The 17410-nt window shown below is 37.5% G+C and overlaps 1 protein-coding gene and 1 pseudogene across 1 annotated transcript in view; one reads left to right on the top strand and one right to left on the bottom strand.

Annotated features, from left to right (window-relative positions):
- ADGRV1 (adhesion G protein-coupled receptor V1) overlaps positions 1–11233 on the bottom strand; it is a 712618-nt gene extending 701385 nt beyond the window's left edge. Inside the window, 1 exon segment of the mRNA XM_078151750.1 lies at positions 11096–11233. Within this exon segment, the coding sequence (XP_078007876.1) occupies positions 11096–11117 (22 nt within the window). The 5' untranslated portion in view covers positions 11118–11233.
- A 1298-nt stretch (positions 11234–12531) lies between these two features.
- On the top strand, positions 12532–15824 carry LOC110222260 (pre-mRNA-splicing factor RBM22 pseudogene; annotated as a pseudogene).
- The last annotated feature ends 1586 nt before the right edge of the window (positions 15825–17410 follow it).

The following is a 17410-nucleotide window of genomic DNA, read 5'->3' on the forward strand; positions in this document are numbered from 1 at the left end:
TGGAGATATTTTAGGGTTGTTGGGTTTTTGTTTGTTTTGGTTTTTTGCCAGTGCAGCAATTTGTTTTTCTTGACTACATATGTTTGGAAAAATAAAATTTAATTAAAAATATATAAAATAAAAAGAGCATAAAGTAAATGATAGCAATGTTTTCAAGTAGTTTAAATTGGTTCAAGTGTGCAAAAGTTTTAGAATCAGACTTTTTCTCCCATTGTGAATGTTGATCAAATTGAAGTCCTTTCAAAAATGGAAATCTAAAAATTTGGAACTCAAAATCTTGTAAAAATGAATGCTAAGAATTTTCATGACATGTAACCAGGGGAAAAAATAAAATACTATTTAAAGAAAAAAACAGAAATCTGAAACTGCCTAGATGGGTTAAAATTATTTGCAGTGGCGAAATTTTCCTATTTTATTGGTCAACTATTAAGTGCAAATATGGAAATTATTCTCTTTAGATAATTTAAGGATTCACATGCCAGGACAGAAAAATATAGACACTGCTAGATGACATCACTGTATCAGATAATTTTCCTTAGCTGTTACTCCTTGTCACAAGGAGAATCTAATCTGCAGGGTGGAGCAGAATAGTTGTTTTTTTTTCTTTCACAGAAATAATTTTGATATACAAACAAAATGTATCACTAAAACATTTTGGTTTTTGTTTTTTTTTTTTAAGACTCAGGTAAATTACTAAAGACAAAACAGGACTAATACCCATTAACTAGTCTGTTTTTACTAGCAACTTGCAGATTAGTGGATTATTGACACTGGTCTATTATATTATGCTTAGTAAGGTTTCTTAGAATAGCAAAAATAACATTTTTTTTAATCCAATATGCAGTCTTGGAGACAAAAAAAAATACAATATATCATTCTGTCTGAGAACAAATACTGCTTTGATGTGCTATGAGTCTCTAATGAAGGCAGGAGGGAGTTCAGGTAATATCTAATCTTTACCACAAACTAACATACTACAACAATGTAGCAGTAACTTGATATTCACAACATATTTTTGGATATGAGGATTCTATTTATTACTTATTCCCTGTCCAGCATGCTGACCTATTGAAATAAGATTCTTTTTTATTCTTTCCATGTTTCAGGTACATTTAACTATATATTTATTCATATTTATGCTTTCTGAACATAAGTTTAGATCTCAGCAGCAACAGCAAAGTGGTTGGGCTGCTAGATGAAGCCTAGGGGGAAAGAAAGGAATTCAAGACATCAACTAAGGGCTCTGATGAAAGAATATAACTATAATCCCATCACAGACAATTAAGTTTCCCCTACAAGAGTGAATATGAACAAAAACAGAAGAAAGTAGAGGTATATATGAGCTTCATATATTTAAGTCTCTAAATAATAATTTTGATAAATAATTTAAGTAAATATTGGTAAATAATTTGAATAAGCTCTGGTAGTTCAGGAAAAAATTTCAGAGACTGACATGGGTCAAGAGATCTCCCAATTGTGAATATTGCTATTATTTTTTAACTTTTATTTTACTTTTTTTCATTAACAAGCATTTATTTTCTTTCCCTCTGACTCCTCCAATTAGGGGAGGAAAAAAAAAGAAAAAAGAAAACTCTTGGAAGAAATATGCATAACCACGCCAAACAAGTTCCCATATTGGGAATGTATGAATTGTAACTATTATTTATAGGAATGGGGACTGGAACCAAATGCTGGGAATTCAGGTGGATAAGGAAGGTGGAATGAAGAATAACAAGGACCATGAAACCACTTTGCCTGCATCATACATGCTTCTATAGTTGATAGGAAACTATCTGCCTCCTAGATTTAGAGGATACTACATATGAAATACAAACAGAATAAATATGCCTAACATACATAATAGGGCAAGGCCTAGGATCAGAGTGCATTTATTCTAGCATATACATACATAAAACTAAATATATGTTTTATACATATTCATATCACAATCCTTCATATTTGTAAATTACTACTGCAAGTGACCACTACCAATCTGTAGGTTTAAATATAAACACATAAATGCACAGCAGTTCTCTACTGCACACAAAAAAATTGTTCTTTGTTTTGCATCTGTGTTCATTATTCTGAGAACATACAAAGTCCTCTGTCTGGCATTTAAAGTCCTTCATAATCTAGCTTCAGACTATCTTTTCAGGCTACTGACACATTACTTCCCCTCAAACAATCTCCAGTCCAGCCAAACAGCTTACATACTCTTCTTTGCCTCTGTGACTTTTCAGTCTGTTTCCTAAACAAACACACAACTCCATACCTGGAATGTTCTACTTCTCACCTTGGAACTGTTAGTTCCTTCAAGACTCAGCTCAAATGCAATTTCCCTGAGGGGCTTTTTCCTGATTTCCCCAGGTAGGTTCCTTCTCCAAAAAAATTTACTTCGTATTTATTTTTCCAAGATCATGTTGTGTCCCTCTAGTAGTATATAAAAGCTCCTTAGAGCAGGGATTGTTTCTACTTTTTTTGTATTGCTTGACACTCAAAAGTTCGATAACTGCTTTTTGACTGATTTGTCAATCTGCCTCTAGACTCTGCCTTACTTCTGAGTCTTGCATGCTAAATTAGTCTCTGTGACTATTATTTTCCAAATGTCTACTGCAAAGTTATTAGCATATAAGTATATGCACAGGATATCTGTAACTAAAGTACTGTCACTCTGCAAGTCACCCAAATCTAAACTTCAGAATTATTTTTACTCATGCCTCTCATTTACCCTCCAAATCCAGCCACCAAATCCTAATGATTTTTTTTCTGTAACGTCTCTCATTCATTCATTCACTTCCATTACCAATTTTGTACTATCATAACATTCTTTTTAATTATCTTCCCCATTTCAATCTATCTTTCACATATCTACCAGATTAGTCTTACTAAAACACCATTTCTAAATCATTCTCAAACTTCCCTAGTCACTACAAGATAAAGTCCAAATTCCTTTACCTGGCAATCAAGGACCATCCAAATTAGTCCCAATTTAACATTCCAAACTTATCTTACACTATTCCTCAACTTAAATCTCTGCTGTAAACAACCTGGTTTATTCATTGTTAACTTGCCCATTCCTGCCTTCATGGCTTTTTTTTTGTTATTTCCCAAACTTATAATACAATATACCCTACTGTCTACCTTTCCAAATCCTATCCATCTTTCAAGGTTCAGATCAAGTCCTATCCCTTTCATGGCACCTGTTACACATTGAAATCACTCATATCAACAAAAGACAATCTAACCTTCCTCCTTCAATTTTCCAATTTTCTGATTAATCCTTGTCATTGGCTAGTTGGCTGCCTAGTTGACTGCTCAATGAGTTTCAGTAATTTATTAATTAATCCAAAATTTTCACTATGTATTTGGCTTCTCTTGAAAGTCACAAACAATATACATACACATACATATACATATGTATGTGCATGTGTATATACGTATGTGTGTATATACATATACATATACATATACATATACATATACATATACATATACATATACATATACATATACATATACATATACATATACATATACATATACATATACATATACATATACATATACATATACATATACATATACATATACATATACATATACATATACATATACACACATGCATATATCAGATGGTTAGATTCACAGATATACCGGTAAATGTTGAACACTAGCTCTCCAGAAAGAAAAATGCATTATCACATACATTTCAGTATAATCTTCCTTACTGACATTTTCTCTATGCCATTCTTAAGTCCAAACAATCAACAAGACAATAAATTGAATCCTGATTTGTAGAGTTTGCTGATTTCCAAAGTGTGAATGCTCACAGAGTTCTCGTGACCTGGTTCCAGCTGGCTCCAGCACACCCCTCGTTAGATTACTTCAGATATGTCCTCAAAGTTATATGTGTCACTTAAAGAATACATATATCTAAAATAATTCTTCCTTCTGTTTTCACTGCTTCCGTCCATGTTAAAAATTCTTTGAAAAATGAGAATTTATTATTTTTTCGAATCATTGTATAATTGGTTCTTCTCCCAGAGAATACTGATTTACAAGGTGAACTGAACTGAAATATTGTCCTGTGATATGGATTAAAGGATATTATCACTTCAATTATACTGATGAAAGGATTATCATAGCATATTCCTTACACATGAATACAGGCATGCATTATGAAAAATGGATGTTACCTAATTACCAGAATACATTATTAAAGAAGGTGCTAACAAAATTCACATTTTAAAATGATCATGCAGATACCAAAGTAACCTATGCCTCTGCACTCGGAGTATACATAGTTAATTTGTTATCACAAACCAAATGCCTTTGTACTTGGATTAGACATAGTTGATTCATTATCACATTCGAGCAGAGAATTGATTTTTACATTTATATTTTACACATACTCCCTATAGGATTCTTTTTCTTGGAAAGAAAAAAACAATCTGAATAACTTAAGACTGTCTTTTTAAAACTGTTGAGGTTTCTATGTTCCACTAATTTATTCCCATATTTGTGCTCCCTATTTATTGACTTACAAAGTACAAACAGAAATAAACTATTCAACAGTTTCTCACAATACTCTCCTTTCTCTCCCTTAGAACTGCATTTTATTTGAAGCTATTCTGAATCTTTCAACCTGTGCCGCATTTCAATAACGACTATTTAATAATTACAATCATTCCCTTATTAGCCTGGCATTTCATTTTCCTTGGTCTATGGCACCCTATAGTTCAAGACAAGGAAATCTCTTTGTTGATTAGTTATTTAAGACCAGCAACAATAACCATGCTGGAAAGAAAGGTACTTTGAGAGGATTACATAAGAGCTAGTTCTTAACAGCACCAAACTGAGAGCAGCAAATTACAAACCCAAGTACTTCGTAGCAAGTAACCAAATTGGCTAGTTGAAATGCTAATTGCCATTCAGAAAGGCTAAAGACAGACAGGGGACCTTGTGCTTCATAGAATGACATGCATTTTTACTCCAGTTCTGTACCATTGTCTTGCTGAGAATCATTTGAAATCTATTCAGAAAGGTAGCTCTTTCCCTAACCTTTAAAAATGTGGGAAATTTCTTTGGCTCTAGCATTGCAGATTTGCTGATGTGCCAAAAAACCTGAACAGATGGCTGGATTAAGGCCATGTTAAACCCCTAATAAAGTAGCCACTAATAAAGCATGAAAGAGTTCAAAGCTCAAATATATAGGATCAATTCAGGAAATGAGTTTGGGGAAAAGTTTTTCATATCCCAGATGAGCTACTGAGCAACAGCATAATCAGCTACTTCAATTTTTAAAACATGTACACCATATATTCTATTGATGTGAAATGTTCAAAATGTTCACAAGAAATAGAAGACATTATTGAAGCAAAAACTGCCCTACCCAAATATACCAAAAATATGCAAACCCTAAAAAGGACTATTAGCATAAATTTAAAGCTAATTTGTTGAAAATATGCCAAGAGCTCTGAGCCCAATTCAGTTTTCTCCTTCATACAAAAGGGTGGCATTTCTGTTTGTACTTTATACAAACTGAGCATTTAATAAATGCCTGTTGAATGAATGAATAAGAAAGTCTCCCTCCAGCTCCTTTCCTAGATTTTCAAGTATAGACAATTTTATATCTGATTGTAATAGAAAAGCAAAATGGCTCTGAGAGTTACCTGTTTAGTAGGCAGAGAAATGTATTGCTTGCATATAGTTTTAAGAATACAGTACACCACAAAGGCTCTGGGAAAGTTAAAGTAGATAACTCCCCTACTCCATCCTCCTCCTCCTCTGCCACACTCCTTGTCAGGATGGCATGGACAGGGGTATAGTCAGGTGTTATGGCTCCATGTGTGGCCCAATACCCAGACATGATGGGAAGCACAGGATTATGTGAAAAGATGCCTTCCTAGCCTGACAGTGAAGGGACAAAACTAGACATACATACCATATGCAGAAAAAGCCATTTGCCTTACTTTGTTCTGAACAAATTGTTCAAAAAAAAGGTCTAGCTAATTCATTAACATTTTCACTTTTCTTCTGCATGAAATATTTCATTTTAGTAACACATAAATATTTAAATGTTAGGGTGAGAAACTAATCAATTTAAACAATAATTCAATTTAAAACATAATTTCAAGTAATGACAAACTTTAAAAAGTAGCTTTCATCCTTGTTTTCCAACAACTGATAGGTGACATAGGGTTAATTTTGCAGGCAATTGAAGCATATGATTTTTCACCATAAACATCAGAATAAAAATATTTTTATATGGCACATTTCTATCAAGGTGATTCTAGAGGAATTATTTTATAAATAAAATATATACTTAAAATATAAAGGCAATTTTTATCTGAAGAGCTCAATATGCTTGAAATTATATACAAGGAGAGAACATCCCTGAAAAATCTACATAAAGAAAGAACAAGAGAAAAGTGAGCATTTCAACTTACAGATTTAGAGATAAGGCCCAGGATAAGTGAGTTGTCCCAGATAAACTGATAAGAGAGTAATTAATTCATTCAATAAATATTTTACTGCCTACTGTGAACACATATAAAAGACAGACAGACAGATAGATAGATAGATAGATAGATAGATAGATAGATAGATAGATAGATAGACAGACAGAGAGACTGATGGACAGACAAGGCTTGAAAACAGCAACTACTGCCCATAATTCAGTTTTCTTATCTCTATAAGATTAAAGAGACAACAGCAGATTAATGCATACAGGGCTGCCCACAAAGTCAGGAAGATCTGTGTTCAAGTTCAGGCTTTGATGCATATTAGCTGTGTGATACTTAACCTCTCAGTGCTCCCTAAAATACCCTCTGAGATAGTAAAATGCAAAACAGTTGTTGGTGTACAACACTGGTAGAGTTACCTACACTTTACACAACCCTTACACAGATGAAGTCACAGGTCCACAACTACCTACCCTGATCCTGGTGAATTTTTGAAAAATCTTTAGAGAAAGGTTTTATGGTAAGCTAGGACTCAGGAAGATCTGGGTTCAAATCCTGACCCTGACACTTTCTAGACCACAAGCTCTTTGTGAGTAGGCACTTTTTTCTTCTTTTTTTCATTGTATCCTCAGTACTTATAGCACAGTACCTGGCACACAGGAGGTGCTTAATTAATGTATGCTGAGTTACTAACTGATTAGTTGTGTTATTCTAAGCAAGTCACCTAACTTCCAGGTGCCTCAGGTAAATTTCCTAGGACTTATCTACTAACAGCTGAGGCCTCCCACAAACAAAGTAATTCCAGATACTTCCCATATCCCCATTTTAAAAATATACATATATGAAAATGGACTATGTGTACATAGAAGGTATCTTTGATCAAAACATAAAAAAGGAACAAGTAGATTTCATTTAGTATATTATATATTGTATTCTATTATTATAATAATATATGATATTAACATATAAATATAAAACATAATATATGTTCATTTCACATAGTAGAAAAAATTAAGTAACATAACTGACAGAAAGAATATAAGATCCTGCTGTGTACATTATTTATGATTTTAAGACAGCATTTTACTTGACAAATCAAAACATAGCATTAAAGGATATCCTCCAAAAAAAAGGCATCACACACATACATCAAAATCATGCAAAACCCTATGAAAGATATATTACAGAAATAAGTTTGTTCATCAATTGCCTGAATCTTGATATCAATCAAGGTGTTAAATGGGGAGCTCACCAAAGGTTTTCACCAGTAGATGGAAGATACCCTGCATAAGGTCTTAACAAAGGGATAGGGGCCAGACCTATGATTTTCATTGGCAATGGAAACTCAGAGGTGAAGAAACCCCCTTTATCATGGCAGGACAGCACCTTCTCTACAACAGGTAGTCTTAAAGAGCTGCCAAGTGTCCTGACGTTGTATCATGCCCAGTCACATAGGCGATATGTATCAGAAGCAGATTTAAACCCAGGTCTTCCTGGCTTCAGTGATGGCTCTCTAGGGACATTGTCTCCTAACAAATATGTTACAAGATGGATTTTCTGTTGATGGTAAGAGTCTCAAAACATACAAGTTACACTATGCTCCAGAAAACTACAAAGCCTTCTCTTCAATGAAGTCTAAAGTATCCCCAAAGAGATCTGTTTAATCACCAATACTGGAAAAATAAAGTAAATGAAAAATGCATATTGCCCAGACTATGACATGAAACATCTATTAGTATGTGTTTCTTGGTGCTGCACATGGATGAGTTAGATGGAGACCTAAGTAGTATAAAGACACAAGGTTGGATTGTGGTTGTATTTGAGAAACTGCAAATTGTTCAATGATCCTCAACTGCTTGCTGTCACAAAAACTCACCTCTTTCAAACTCCATAATAACAAAGCACACTATGGTCTTTGGAAAATCGAAATGACAAGTAATTTTTCAAATGAACATTGGAAAGTTGCTTGGTGGGCATGAAGAAGTTATAGCATATTACCAAAAGTCTCATGCATGTAAGATATGGCATAGGAATTCTACCTAGTTGTAAAAACTTATTAGGAAGACCTACATACATGAAAACAAAAGATCTTATAATATTAGCATTTATATAGTATTTTAAGGTTTGCAAAGTACTTTACAAATATTATCTCACCTTATAGGATGTCACAAGCATATAGCTAAGTGTGCAATAAGTATAGAAAATAATTTTTTTTAAAAACTTAGAACTTGGCTAGCCTATGGTGCTGCTTTTTATTTAATCTTACAAGGTAATACAGAGTATTTTCTTTCATTCAGTTAAACAGTGGGCTCACTACCAGGAAAATAGCAAGATGCATAACCTTTATTGAGCAAGGTATCTCACCTCTCTAGGTATATTTCTTCAACTATAACATGAGTGATATTAAATTAAACGCTCAGAAATTCCACATTCTGTTAATAACTGGACCCCCTTGTCTTTCTGAATCAATGAAAGATTACACAAGATGTCTCAAAAGTCTTCATACAGCCTTAAGTTTTAATAGCTAATCCACAAGATATATATACTATATATATCTATATATATAAATGTGTATATATATGCCCACACTATATATGTGTCATATATGTGTGTGTACGTATGTATTCTTGTAGGTACTCTGTATATAGATCTTCCTGCAGTCTCATGAGAAGATTTCCTTCTTTCTAATTGCAGACACATTCTTTTGAACAATAAAGGTTCAACGGCAACTCAAATTGGCCACATTTTTGCCTGGTACCCTTTTTCTCTACACTGACTAAACCATTAGCCATTAAAATGTCATATGCAAGCCAAATTGTATCTTACTTGCCATACTCATGAAACTAATGCTATTAAATGAATACTGAAGCTGTTTGCTGAAGCTGAACCAGGTATTATTTGTTGTTTAAAACACAAAAACATGGTGTCCCCAGAGTCTCCTTGCAGTTTTAAGGTTTGAAACTGCATCAAGACTTTCGAAACTCACTGTATAATGAATATATCTCAGTTCTATCTCACCAGGTCAGGAGCTAATACTTTTATAGAATTTACATTTATTCCTTAGAGGTGAAGACAACTTTTGATTCAGTCAGTTTCTGAATCATTCATCAAAGCTCTATGAATCATGGAAACCTGCTCTGACCATCAATTTTTCAACTTCAGTGTGTCCCAAAAGTGCTTAGTAGAGTTTCAAGTTTTTGAAACACACTATTCATTTTGATTATCCTTAAAAATTACCATATTTTAAAATTAGGTATTTTTGTTATATTTCACTAAGTTTACCTCTTAGTGGTTCAAACTTTTAGTAGCCTCTACAGACTACATTTTACACAAAGTTAATACTTGCCATTTAATCCAGCAAATTAGTGCCCCAAAATATGACTTAGTGTTACTTTCTACTTTATTTTTTAAAAAAAAATTAAAGTTTCCATTTCTCTTCCATTCTGATAAAGGTTTGACAGAGTAAATACATTTCTTCTGTATTCTAAGGTAGCAATCACAAAAACTAATAGGCATATAGATTTAAAGTAATGTTCTGTTAGTCACAAGTTTTAATTTTATCTGCCTTTATTCCAGCACCGGCGAATTAGTTGCACCTTTAAGATCTAGCATCAAGCAATAAATTCATTGTTCATGGAGGCCACTTTTAGCTAACCTAATTAAGTACATGTTTAAGGCCAAGTATTTTGTAAATTGTAAACTCTACATTTAGTAAAATTTTAAAATATCCTCATAAATAAAAAAATGCTAAGCTTGATTTTTAAAGCATGTTTTCAGGCAGGTGAAAGTTGAATAGATTTCATATTTTCAAAGATTTTCATTTCTCAACATTAATTTAAAATACAATCATTTTAAAAGATTGTTTGGCAGTTCCAAGAACTACTTCCAAACAATTTTCAATTTGAAATCATATTTAGACACCTCTCCAGAACAGAATCTACATATTTACTCTATATAATGAGTTTTGATGTAGAACCTATTTAGAACTCATTGTAAACTACTTTCTTAGAACATCTCGATCCTTTCATTATTATTAAAAATCTACGGCGTGATGCTCACAAACACTTAATTTTAAACTTCGCTTTTTAAAATTTAAGCTATGGTTAAGGTTACATGGGGGAGGGGGGCAGGAAAGAAAGAAAGAAAGAAAGAAAGAAAGAAAGAAAGAAAGAAAGAAAGAAAGAAAGAAAGAAAGAAAGAAAGAAAGAAAGAAAGAAAGAAAGAAAGAAAGAAAACTCCACATGTAGTTATTTCGTTTTCACCTTCTTTTATATCAACTAACTTTTCAAAGGAATATAAAGGCTCGAACATTTGGAAATGGAAAGGGCAGCAGGTTGCCGGCTGAGGCTGATTCAGCCTGCGGTCAGCTCCCCGACGCTCTCCCGCCCGCTAGATGGGGGCCACGACCTGAATTCAGGGCGTTCAGCTCAGCTCAGCCCAGCCGCAGGACGGACCAGACAGAGCCGCTGCCGTCGCCGCCAGCATCCCCCCGCCCCCCAGCACTGCCACTTACCTCCCGCCCTCTTACAACAGGTGCTGCGGAGCCTCAAAATCTCCCTGTCCGGGGAGCGCGCTGGCTAGAAGGGGATGTTCCCCGAACTGCACCCTCCCCGCCTGCCAAAGACGCCTACCTGGACCCGAGGACAAGGACATCCGTGTCCTCCGGACAAAGCAGTTTGGAAACACAGGCTCCACTGCCACTAGCCTCCTTTCCCAGTTTGCCTTCTCCCGGCTCCTGACTCTCTCCCGCTATCTGGATGGTCAGGAAAACTCGGTTCTCTTCCCCCCTCCCTCTCTTCCTCCAGCTCCAATAGAACTAGCGGCTCCTGGGGCCCCGCGCACCTGACCAGAAGAGCAGGGGTGGACGGCCGCAGCAACGCGAGCTCCGCTGCGCAGCGGGGACCAGGAGGCTTTTACTCCGCGGTCCGAAACACCCTGCTTCGGCCATCCCTAATGGTCTCTTCCAGCAGAGAGGCGCCCGGCTGGCCCGCGTGGGCTCGTGGCGAAGGCTCTCCCCGGCCTCTGGGCTGCTGGGGGCCAGCGTGCATCCCACGGCGCGCGGCGGGGCTGACATCCCCGGGCTTCGGGCGCTGCCACTTATCTGGGGAGCCTGCAGCTCCTCCCTCTGGCGCTCTCCCCCACCTCACCCCCATCGCAGCCTAGGGGCTCGGGATAAGTCCAGTTAGCTCACCTACAGGAGAAATGGCAGCAGGTGGCGAGCTCACCTCGAAGAGCTGTCACACTTTTTCTAGCCTAAAACTCTACCCACGCTGTATCTGAAAAACTGATGGTCAGAACAAGTTTCCATGATTCATAAAACTTAGATGAAGAAAGCTGGCTACAGAAATACTGCCCGACTTGATTTTAGTCTGCAGCAGCTGCACTGGTCACCTTTACTGGCACTTTCCGTCCTCTATGGCACAGCCCCAACAAAGTGGACAAATCTCAGGCCCTTACTTCTATAAGCTCATATGCCAGGAGTAGGGAACCTGCAGCCGGCCTCGAGGCCACATGTGGCCCTTTAGATCCTCAAGTGCAGCCCTTTGAGTCCAAGCTTTACAGAATAAATCCTTTTAGAAGGGGATTTGTTCTGTGAACTTTGGGCCACACTTGAGGTCCCAGACGGCCATGTGTGTCCTCGAGGCCGCAGGTTCCCCACTCCTGTTCTATGCTCTTCAAGTTGCAAGTGGCCTACATAGCATTTTCATAGCACATATGGACTTCTTTAATTCAGAGAATTTTCTAGCTGGAAGGACACTTGGGGATGATCTAATCCAATCTTCTGGGGAATCTGTTGAGAGGGCCACAACGGATAGTGACTTCTCTGAAGTCACATAATCTAATGGCAGAGCTGGCCAAGAAAATAGGTCTCCTCAACTCTCAACTCAATGCTTACACCTTCTACGATCTTTGAAGTATTGGATATTGCCAGGAAAGGAATTTTTGACTTGTCCCTGCAGCATCGTAGTGAAAACCAAGAGACTCAAGAAAGGGGAACAGAAAACCAACAGAACCGAACTATGCGGTTCGCGCAGGGGCTGCTGGGATCTCAGAGGCCCCACCCAGGGCTGGCGCTGTGGTCCCTACTTCCGCCGCGGCTCCTACTTCTTCTGGCAGCGGCATGGTCGCCGCCATTTCCAAGATGGCGCTGTCTCTGCGCTCTAACGCCTACGACTGGTAGAAGTGGGGGGGGGACACGGACTTCTCTATTACACGTCAGATGTGCCTTGAAGAAAATCCCTACATCCCGAAGACTAAAGAAGAGTGTGGAAAAGAATGCGATGTTTGTTCTGGGCCGTTCACAGTGTTCTGCTGGTGCCCCGGTTTTCACTGCGACTTAGGAAGACAAGTGTGTGGCAAATTTGCCACGAGATTTTAAAAAAAGTTTGTCAGGCCTGCCTTTTGGACCTAGAATATGGCTTATCTATTCAGGTCTGAGATGCAGGACTGTCATCCTTTAAGGATGACATACTGAGGTAAACAAGGAATACTACATCCAGAATGTTGAGTGAGAGATTTCCAAGACCTCTGATGGAGCTCAGCCAGTTGGCCTTGGGAAGACTATAACCACCAGTAACATGCCGCTCAGATTGGCTTAGACCACCCCTTACTACAAATGGAACTGTCCACACATTTGTTCCTTCTGGGTGAAAAGAAAATGTAAAAGAGGAGAAGAGTACACAGACATGAGAAGCCTATAGACCCTGATGATCCTCTTGCTGATCAGAACATCAAAGATCACTATTATGGTATTAATGATCCTGTGACAGAAAAGCTTCAAAAGGGGACTTCAACAATGCCTTGTCTGTACCCGTTAGATGATAAGACCATTACCACACTAGAGGTTGGTGGCCTGGGAGTCAGTGAGACTGATGTCAGAAATCACTTTTATCAGTTTGGTGAGATCCAAAAGATAACAGTTGCTCAGAGAGGCAGTGTCCTTTCATCCAGTTAGTTACAAGCCAAGCTGCATAGATTGCTGCTGAAGGCCTTCAAGAAACTGATTGTAGATGGCCACAGGCTTAATGTGAAATGGGGAAGATCCCAGGCAGCCAGAGGGGTAAGAAAAGGAAAAAGAAGGAACCAAAGATTCTGGAATTAAGTTGGAGCCTGTTCCAGGACTTCCTAGAACTCTTTTCCTCCTCCTACAGCTGAAAAAAGAAGCCTCTGCCAATTACTTTAATCTCTGTAGCAGTGGTTAATATTTCTCTGCCCCCTCTTCCTGGAATTGCACCTATACCCCTGCTAAGTTTTGAACTACATGTGTTTCACCCAATAGGCCCACCACTTCACTTCATTCAAGCTCCAGGATCCATCCACTGTCCTTCCCAGGATCCCCAGAGGATGGGGGCTCATGCAAGAAAGCACAGCAGTCTGTAACATCCTGCTACAGTAGTTGGGTTCTGAGGAGGAAATGGCACTTTAGAAATATAATTTTAAAATCTTGGAGTAAAAAAAGAAAAAAGCAACAAAATAACTTACATTGAAATAGAATTTTTGTGGACTACAAAGTGCTTTTTCTCTCAACAATCCTCTGAAGTTAGTAATGCAAGTATTAATACTCCCATTTTATAAATTGATGAATGGATGATCAATGTTCAATTCAACAAGCATATATTAAGATCCTAAAGGGCTAAGGACTATTCTAGAAGTTGGGGATAAAACAAAAATAGTCCCTGCCCTCAAGGAGCTTACATTCTTGAGGATGGGAGCAAGGCTATGGTATAACATTACACAGAAAAACAAAAGGTAATTTGATAAAGGAGAGAGCACTAGCAAGCAGGAGATCAAGAAAGGCTTCTGGTAGGAGGGCATACCAAGTTTGCCCTTGAAAGAAGCTAAGGATTCTAACAGACTGGAGTAGAGAGAAAGTACAGTTTAGGCACTAGAAGATATTGCCATGCAAAAGCAAAGATGGGAGTATTAATTATTCAGTGTCTAGGGAACAGCAAATAGACATGTTTGGCTGCAATGGAGAGTTTATAAAGGAGAGTAGTGGGAAATAAATATCTGGGGGGTTGAGTGACTAGATTAAATTATTTGCCCACAATTTCACAGTCAATATTTCAGCCTGGCCTAAAACTTATCTTCTTTTGGCAATAAATCCATTGCTTCATTTTGTTTTTCCCTATTTATCTTACCCTTGTACAGAACCATTTTGAACTATCACCTAGAGTACCATACATTTCTAGATGCTACACTTCAAGAATGATACAGAATTTAGAAAATATTTAGAGAGGTAAAACTGAAATGACTAAATGAATTAAATAATGCTAATCCAAGAACAAATAAAAAATTAGAACTCTTCTACCTGGAAAGATGAAAACTTAAAACTACAAATTGTTAAAGCTGGAAAGGACCTTAGACACAATCTAGAACAACCCTCTCATCTTACGGATGAAGAAATTGATAAATAAAGTTATGTGTGCAAGGTCATCCAGCAAGTTGATAACTGATCCAGAAATAGAATCTAGGTGTCTACTCATAGGCTGTGACTAGTTGATTTGATCAAAACTGCCGAATCAATTATTCATATGGACACAGTTTGAAACAGAGGACAAGATACTGAGGGAAAAATTGTCTATATCAATTATATTTTAAACTCGATGTTCTATTATGTCGCTATTGGGCATACTGATTTGTGTCTTGGCTAAAGTTGTTTCTTAGTCAAATTCAATGGAGCGCTGACAAAACTAATGTTTCAAAACTATTCCTTGTTTTGTTGAATTCCAAAATTCAGAAAATGTCAGGATGTTATCTGCTAGAAGGTACAGCTTTTCCACCCTCAGCTGGTCAAGGCCCCTGAAGGGAAAATCTCTGATAAAAGGAGATAAAAGATTCAGCTACAGAACTTGGGTTACTAAAATTGACCCAGCTAGATTCTCAGATGATATGGACCTATCTACAAAGTCTTAAAATTGTCCTCAGGGACACAATCCTTCTATCATTCATAGATACTGAATATTGAACTATTACAATATCCCCCTTCCCCAAAAGAGATCAGACATCACATTAACCAGTGAGGATCTCTTTATGCTGAGTTTTATTCTAACAAGCAGATGATAAATTTGGCCTGCCTACAGATAAGTGGCCTCAAGAAGTCCTGAGACTTTTTTCAAAGTAATAGCTCACAAGGAATTATCCTTGGAATTATAATCACCTCTATTTTTCTTTATAATGATGTATTGACTTTGCTGACCACAGACTTCTTGATTCTGTCATTTGCTTGATTCTTTGCTACTACTTGAAATTCTATTGACTTAAGACTGGAAGATTTTGCTTAGCTTAATCTCTTGCTACTGCAATAAACCCTGATGATTTCAGACTCTGACCTTTGCACTGCTTAATTGATTTATGTCCTGCCCACCTTCACGAATGAAACACCTGTCATTTCATCTGTCATAAAGTCCAGTTCCTGTACTTGCTCCCAATTAGCTCTTCCCACATGCATTGGTCTAGGCTGGTGATTCTGTGATTGGTTCCTGCCTCAACAGGAACCAAATAAAAGTCCTAGACATGAGGAAAGAGGTGTCACATTCACCAAGATCCTGCCTTTCTTTAATTTATTATTCTAGTCTATTTCATTACTTGCCAGTAATTTGGTTCAGCCGCATTGCTCTCCCTTTTGGTTTGTGTGTTCCAGGTTCTTACCCAACTTTCTGTCTGAAACATTTCTGTACAGTGGTCATGGAAACATCTATCCAGAAATGTTTCAGACAGAAAGTTGGGTAAGAACCTGGAACATCTTATTCTATCTTATTCTAGCTGTCTCACTGAATTCTGACCTCATACTTGCTCTGACATATCATTCTCAACTGACCTTTTCCACTTCTGGCTCATAACCCAGTGAAAGAATTTCACAGAACTTAGTTTAGCATATTATTTCCCTTCATAATTGAGTCCTAGATTACCTTTTCTGCATTATTTCCTTCCTCTTGCCCCTCCCCCCAACCTTTGTGCCTACCCGGCCGCTCTAGTGAGTGTCATGATCTTCAAAAACTCATAATTCTGCAAGATGACATCAGTTCTAAAATTCACACTTCCTCAGTACCCCACTACACCCACCCCCACCCCTCCCTTTCTCTGATTGCAAGAGGTGAGGGGATGGACATCCAAGAGCTCCTCCCAGATCCTCCACCATTTAAGGAGGGAGCCCAGGGCAGTGATGTCATCATTTCTCTATCCCAGCTACAGGCCTTTATCATGCCTTCTGTAGTCAGTACCCTCTCCCCACACTTTTCAGATTATTTTTATATGTTGTTTTTTCCCATCAGATTGTGAGCTCCTTGAGAGCAAACTATCTTTTGCCTTTCTTTGTATCCCTAGTGCTTAGCATAGTGCCTAGCACAAAGTAGGCATTTAAATGTTTATTGACAAGTGACAAGTTTATTAACTTGTCATGCCAGCAGATTTTCTCGGTGCCTTAGGATATTCTCCCCACTTGAAATGCCTTCCTTTCCTCTTCCCACATACTGAAATCTCATAGCATGGGTAAAATCTCACTTTTTTCCCTATGCTTCCCTGACTACCCAAACTTGAATTGTACTCCCTTTCCTCTGATTTCCTATAGGGCATAATGTCTGGAATACTTACTTACACTTAAACTAATACTTAATCAGAATCACATAATCTCAGAGCTGAAGGGACATCAGACACCATATAGCCTAAGCTTTACCTGAACAAAAATCGCCCCCTAAACCATCTCTGGCAAATACGCATCCAGCTTTTGCCTGAAGAGCTCAGGTGAGTGAGAGCTCAAGATCTCCTGAGACAGCTCCTTCCAATTTGAGATGGTTCTAATCATTAAGAAGTTTTTCCTTACATCAAGCTTAAATGTTGCAGATGGAAAATACTTAAGAGATCATCTATGCCAATATCCTCATTCAGGTAAAGAGACTGAGGATTAGAGAAGTAACTTGAATACCATAACCAGTGGCTGAGCTAAG

The sequence above is a fragment of the Phascolarctos cinereus genome, unplaced genomic scaffold, assembly GCF_003287225.1.
Source record: "Phascolarctos cinereus isolate Bilbo 61053 unplaced genomic scaffold, phaCin_HiC Scaffold_4;HRSCAF=312, whole genome shotgun sequence".
NCBI classification, from domain to species: Eukaryota; Metazoa; Chordata; class Mammalia; order Diprotodontia; family Phascolarctidae; genus Phascolarctos; species Phascolarctos cinereus.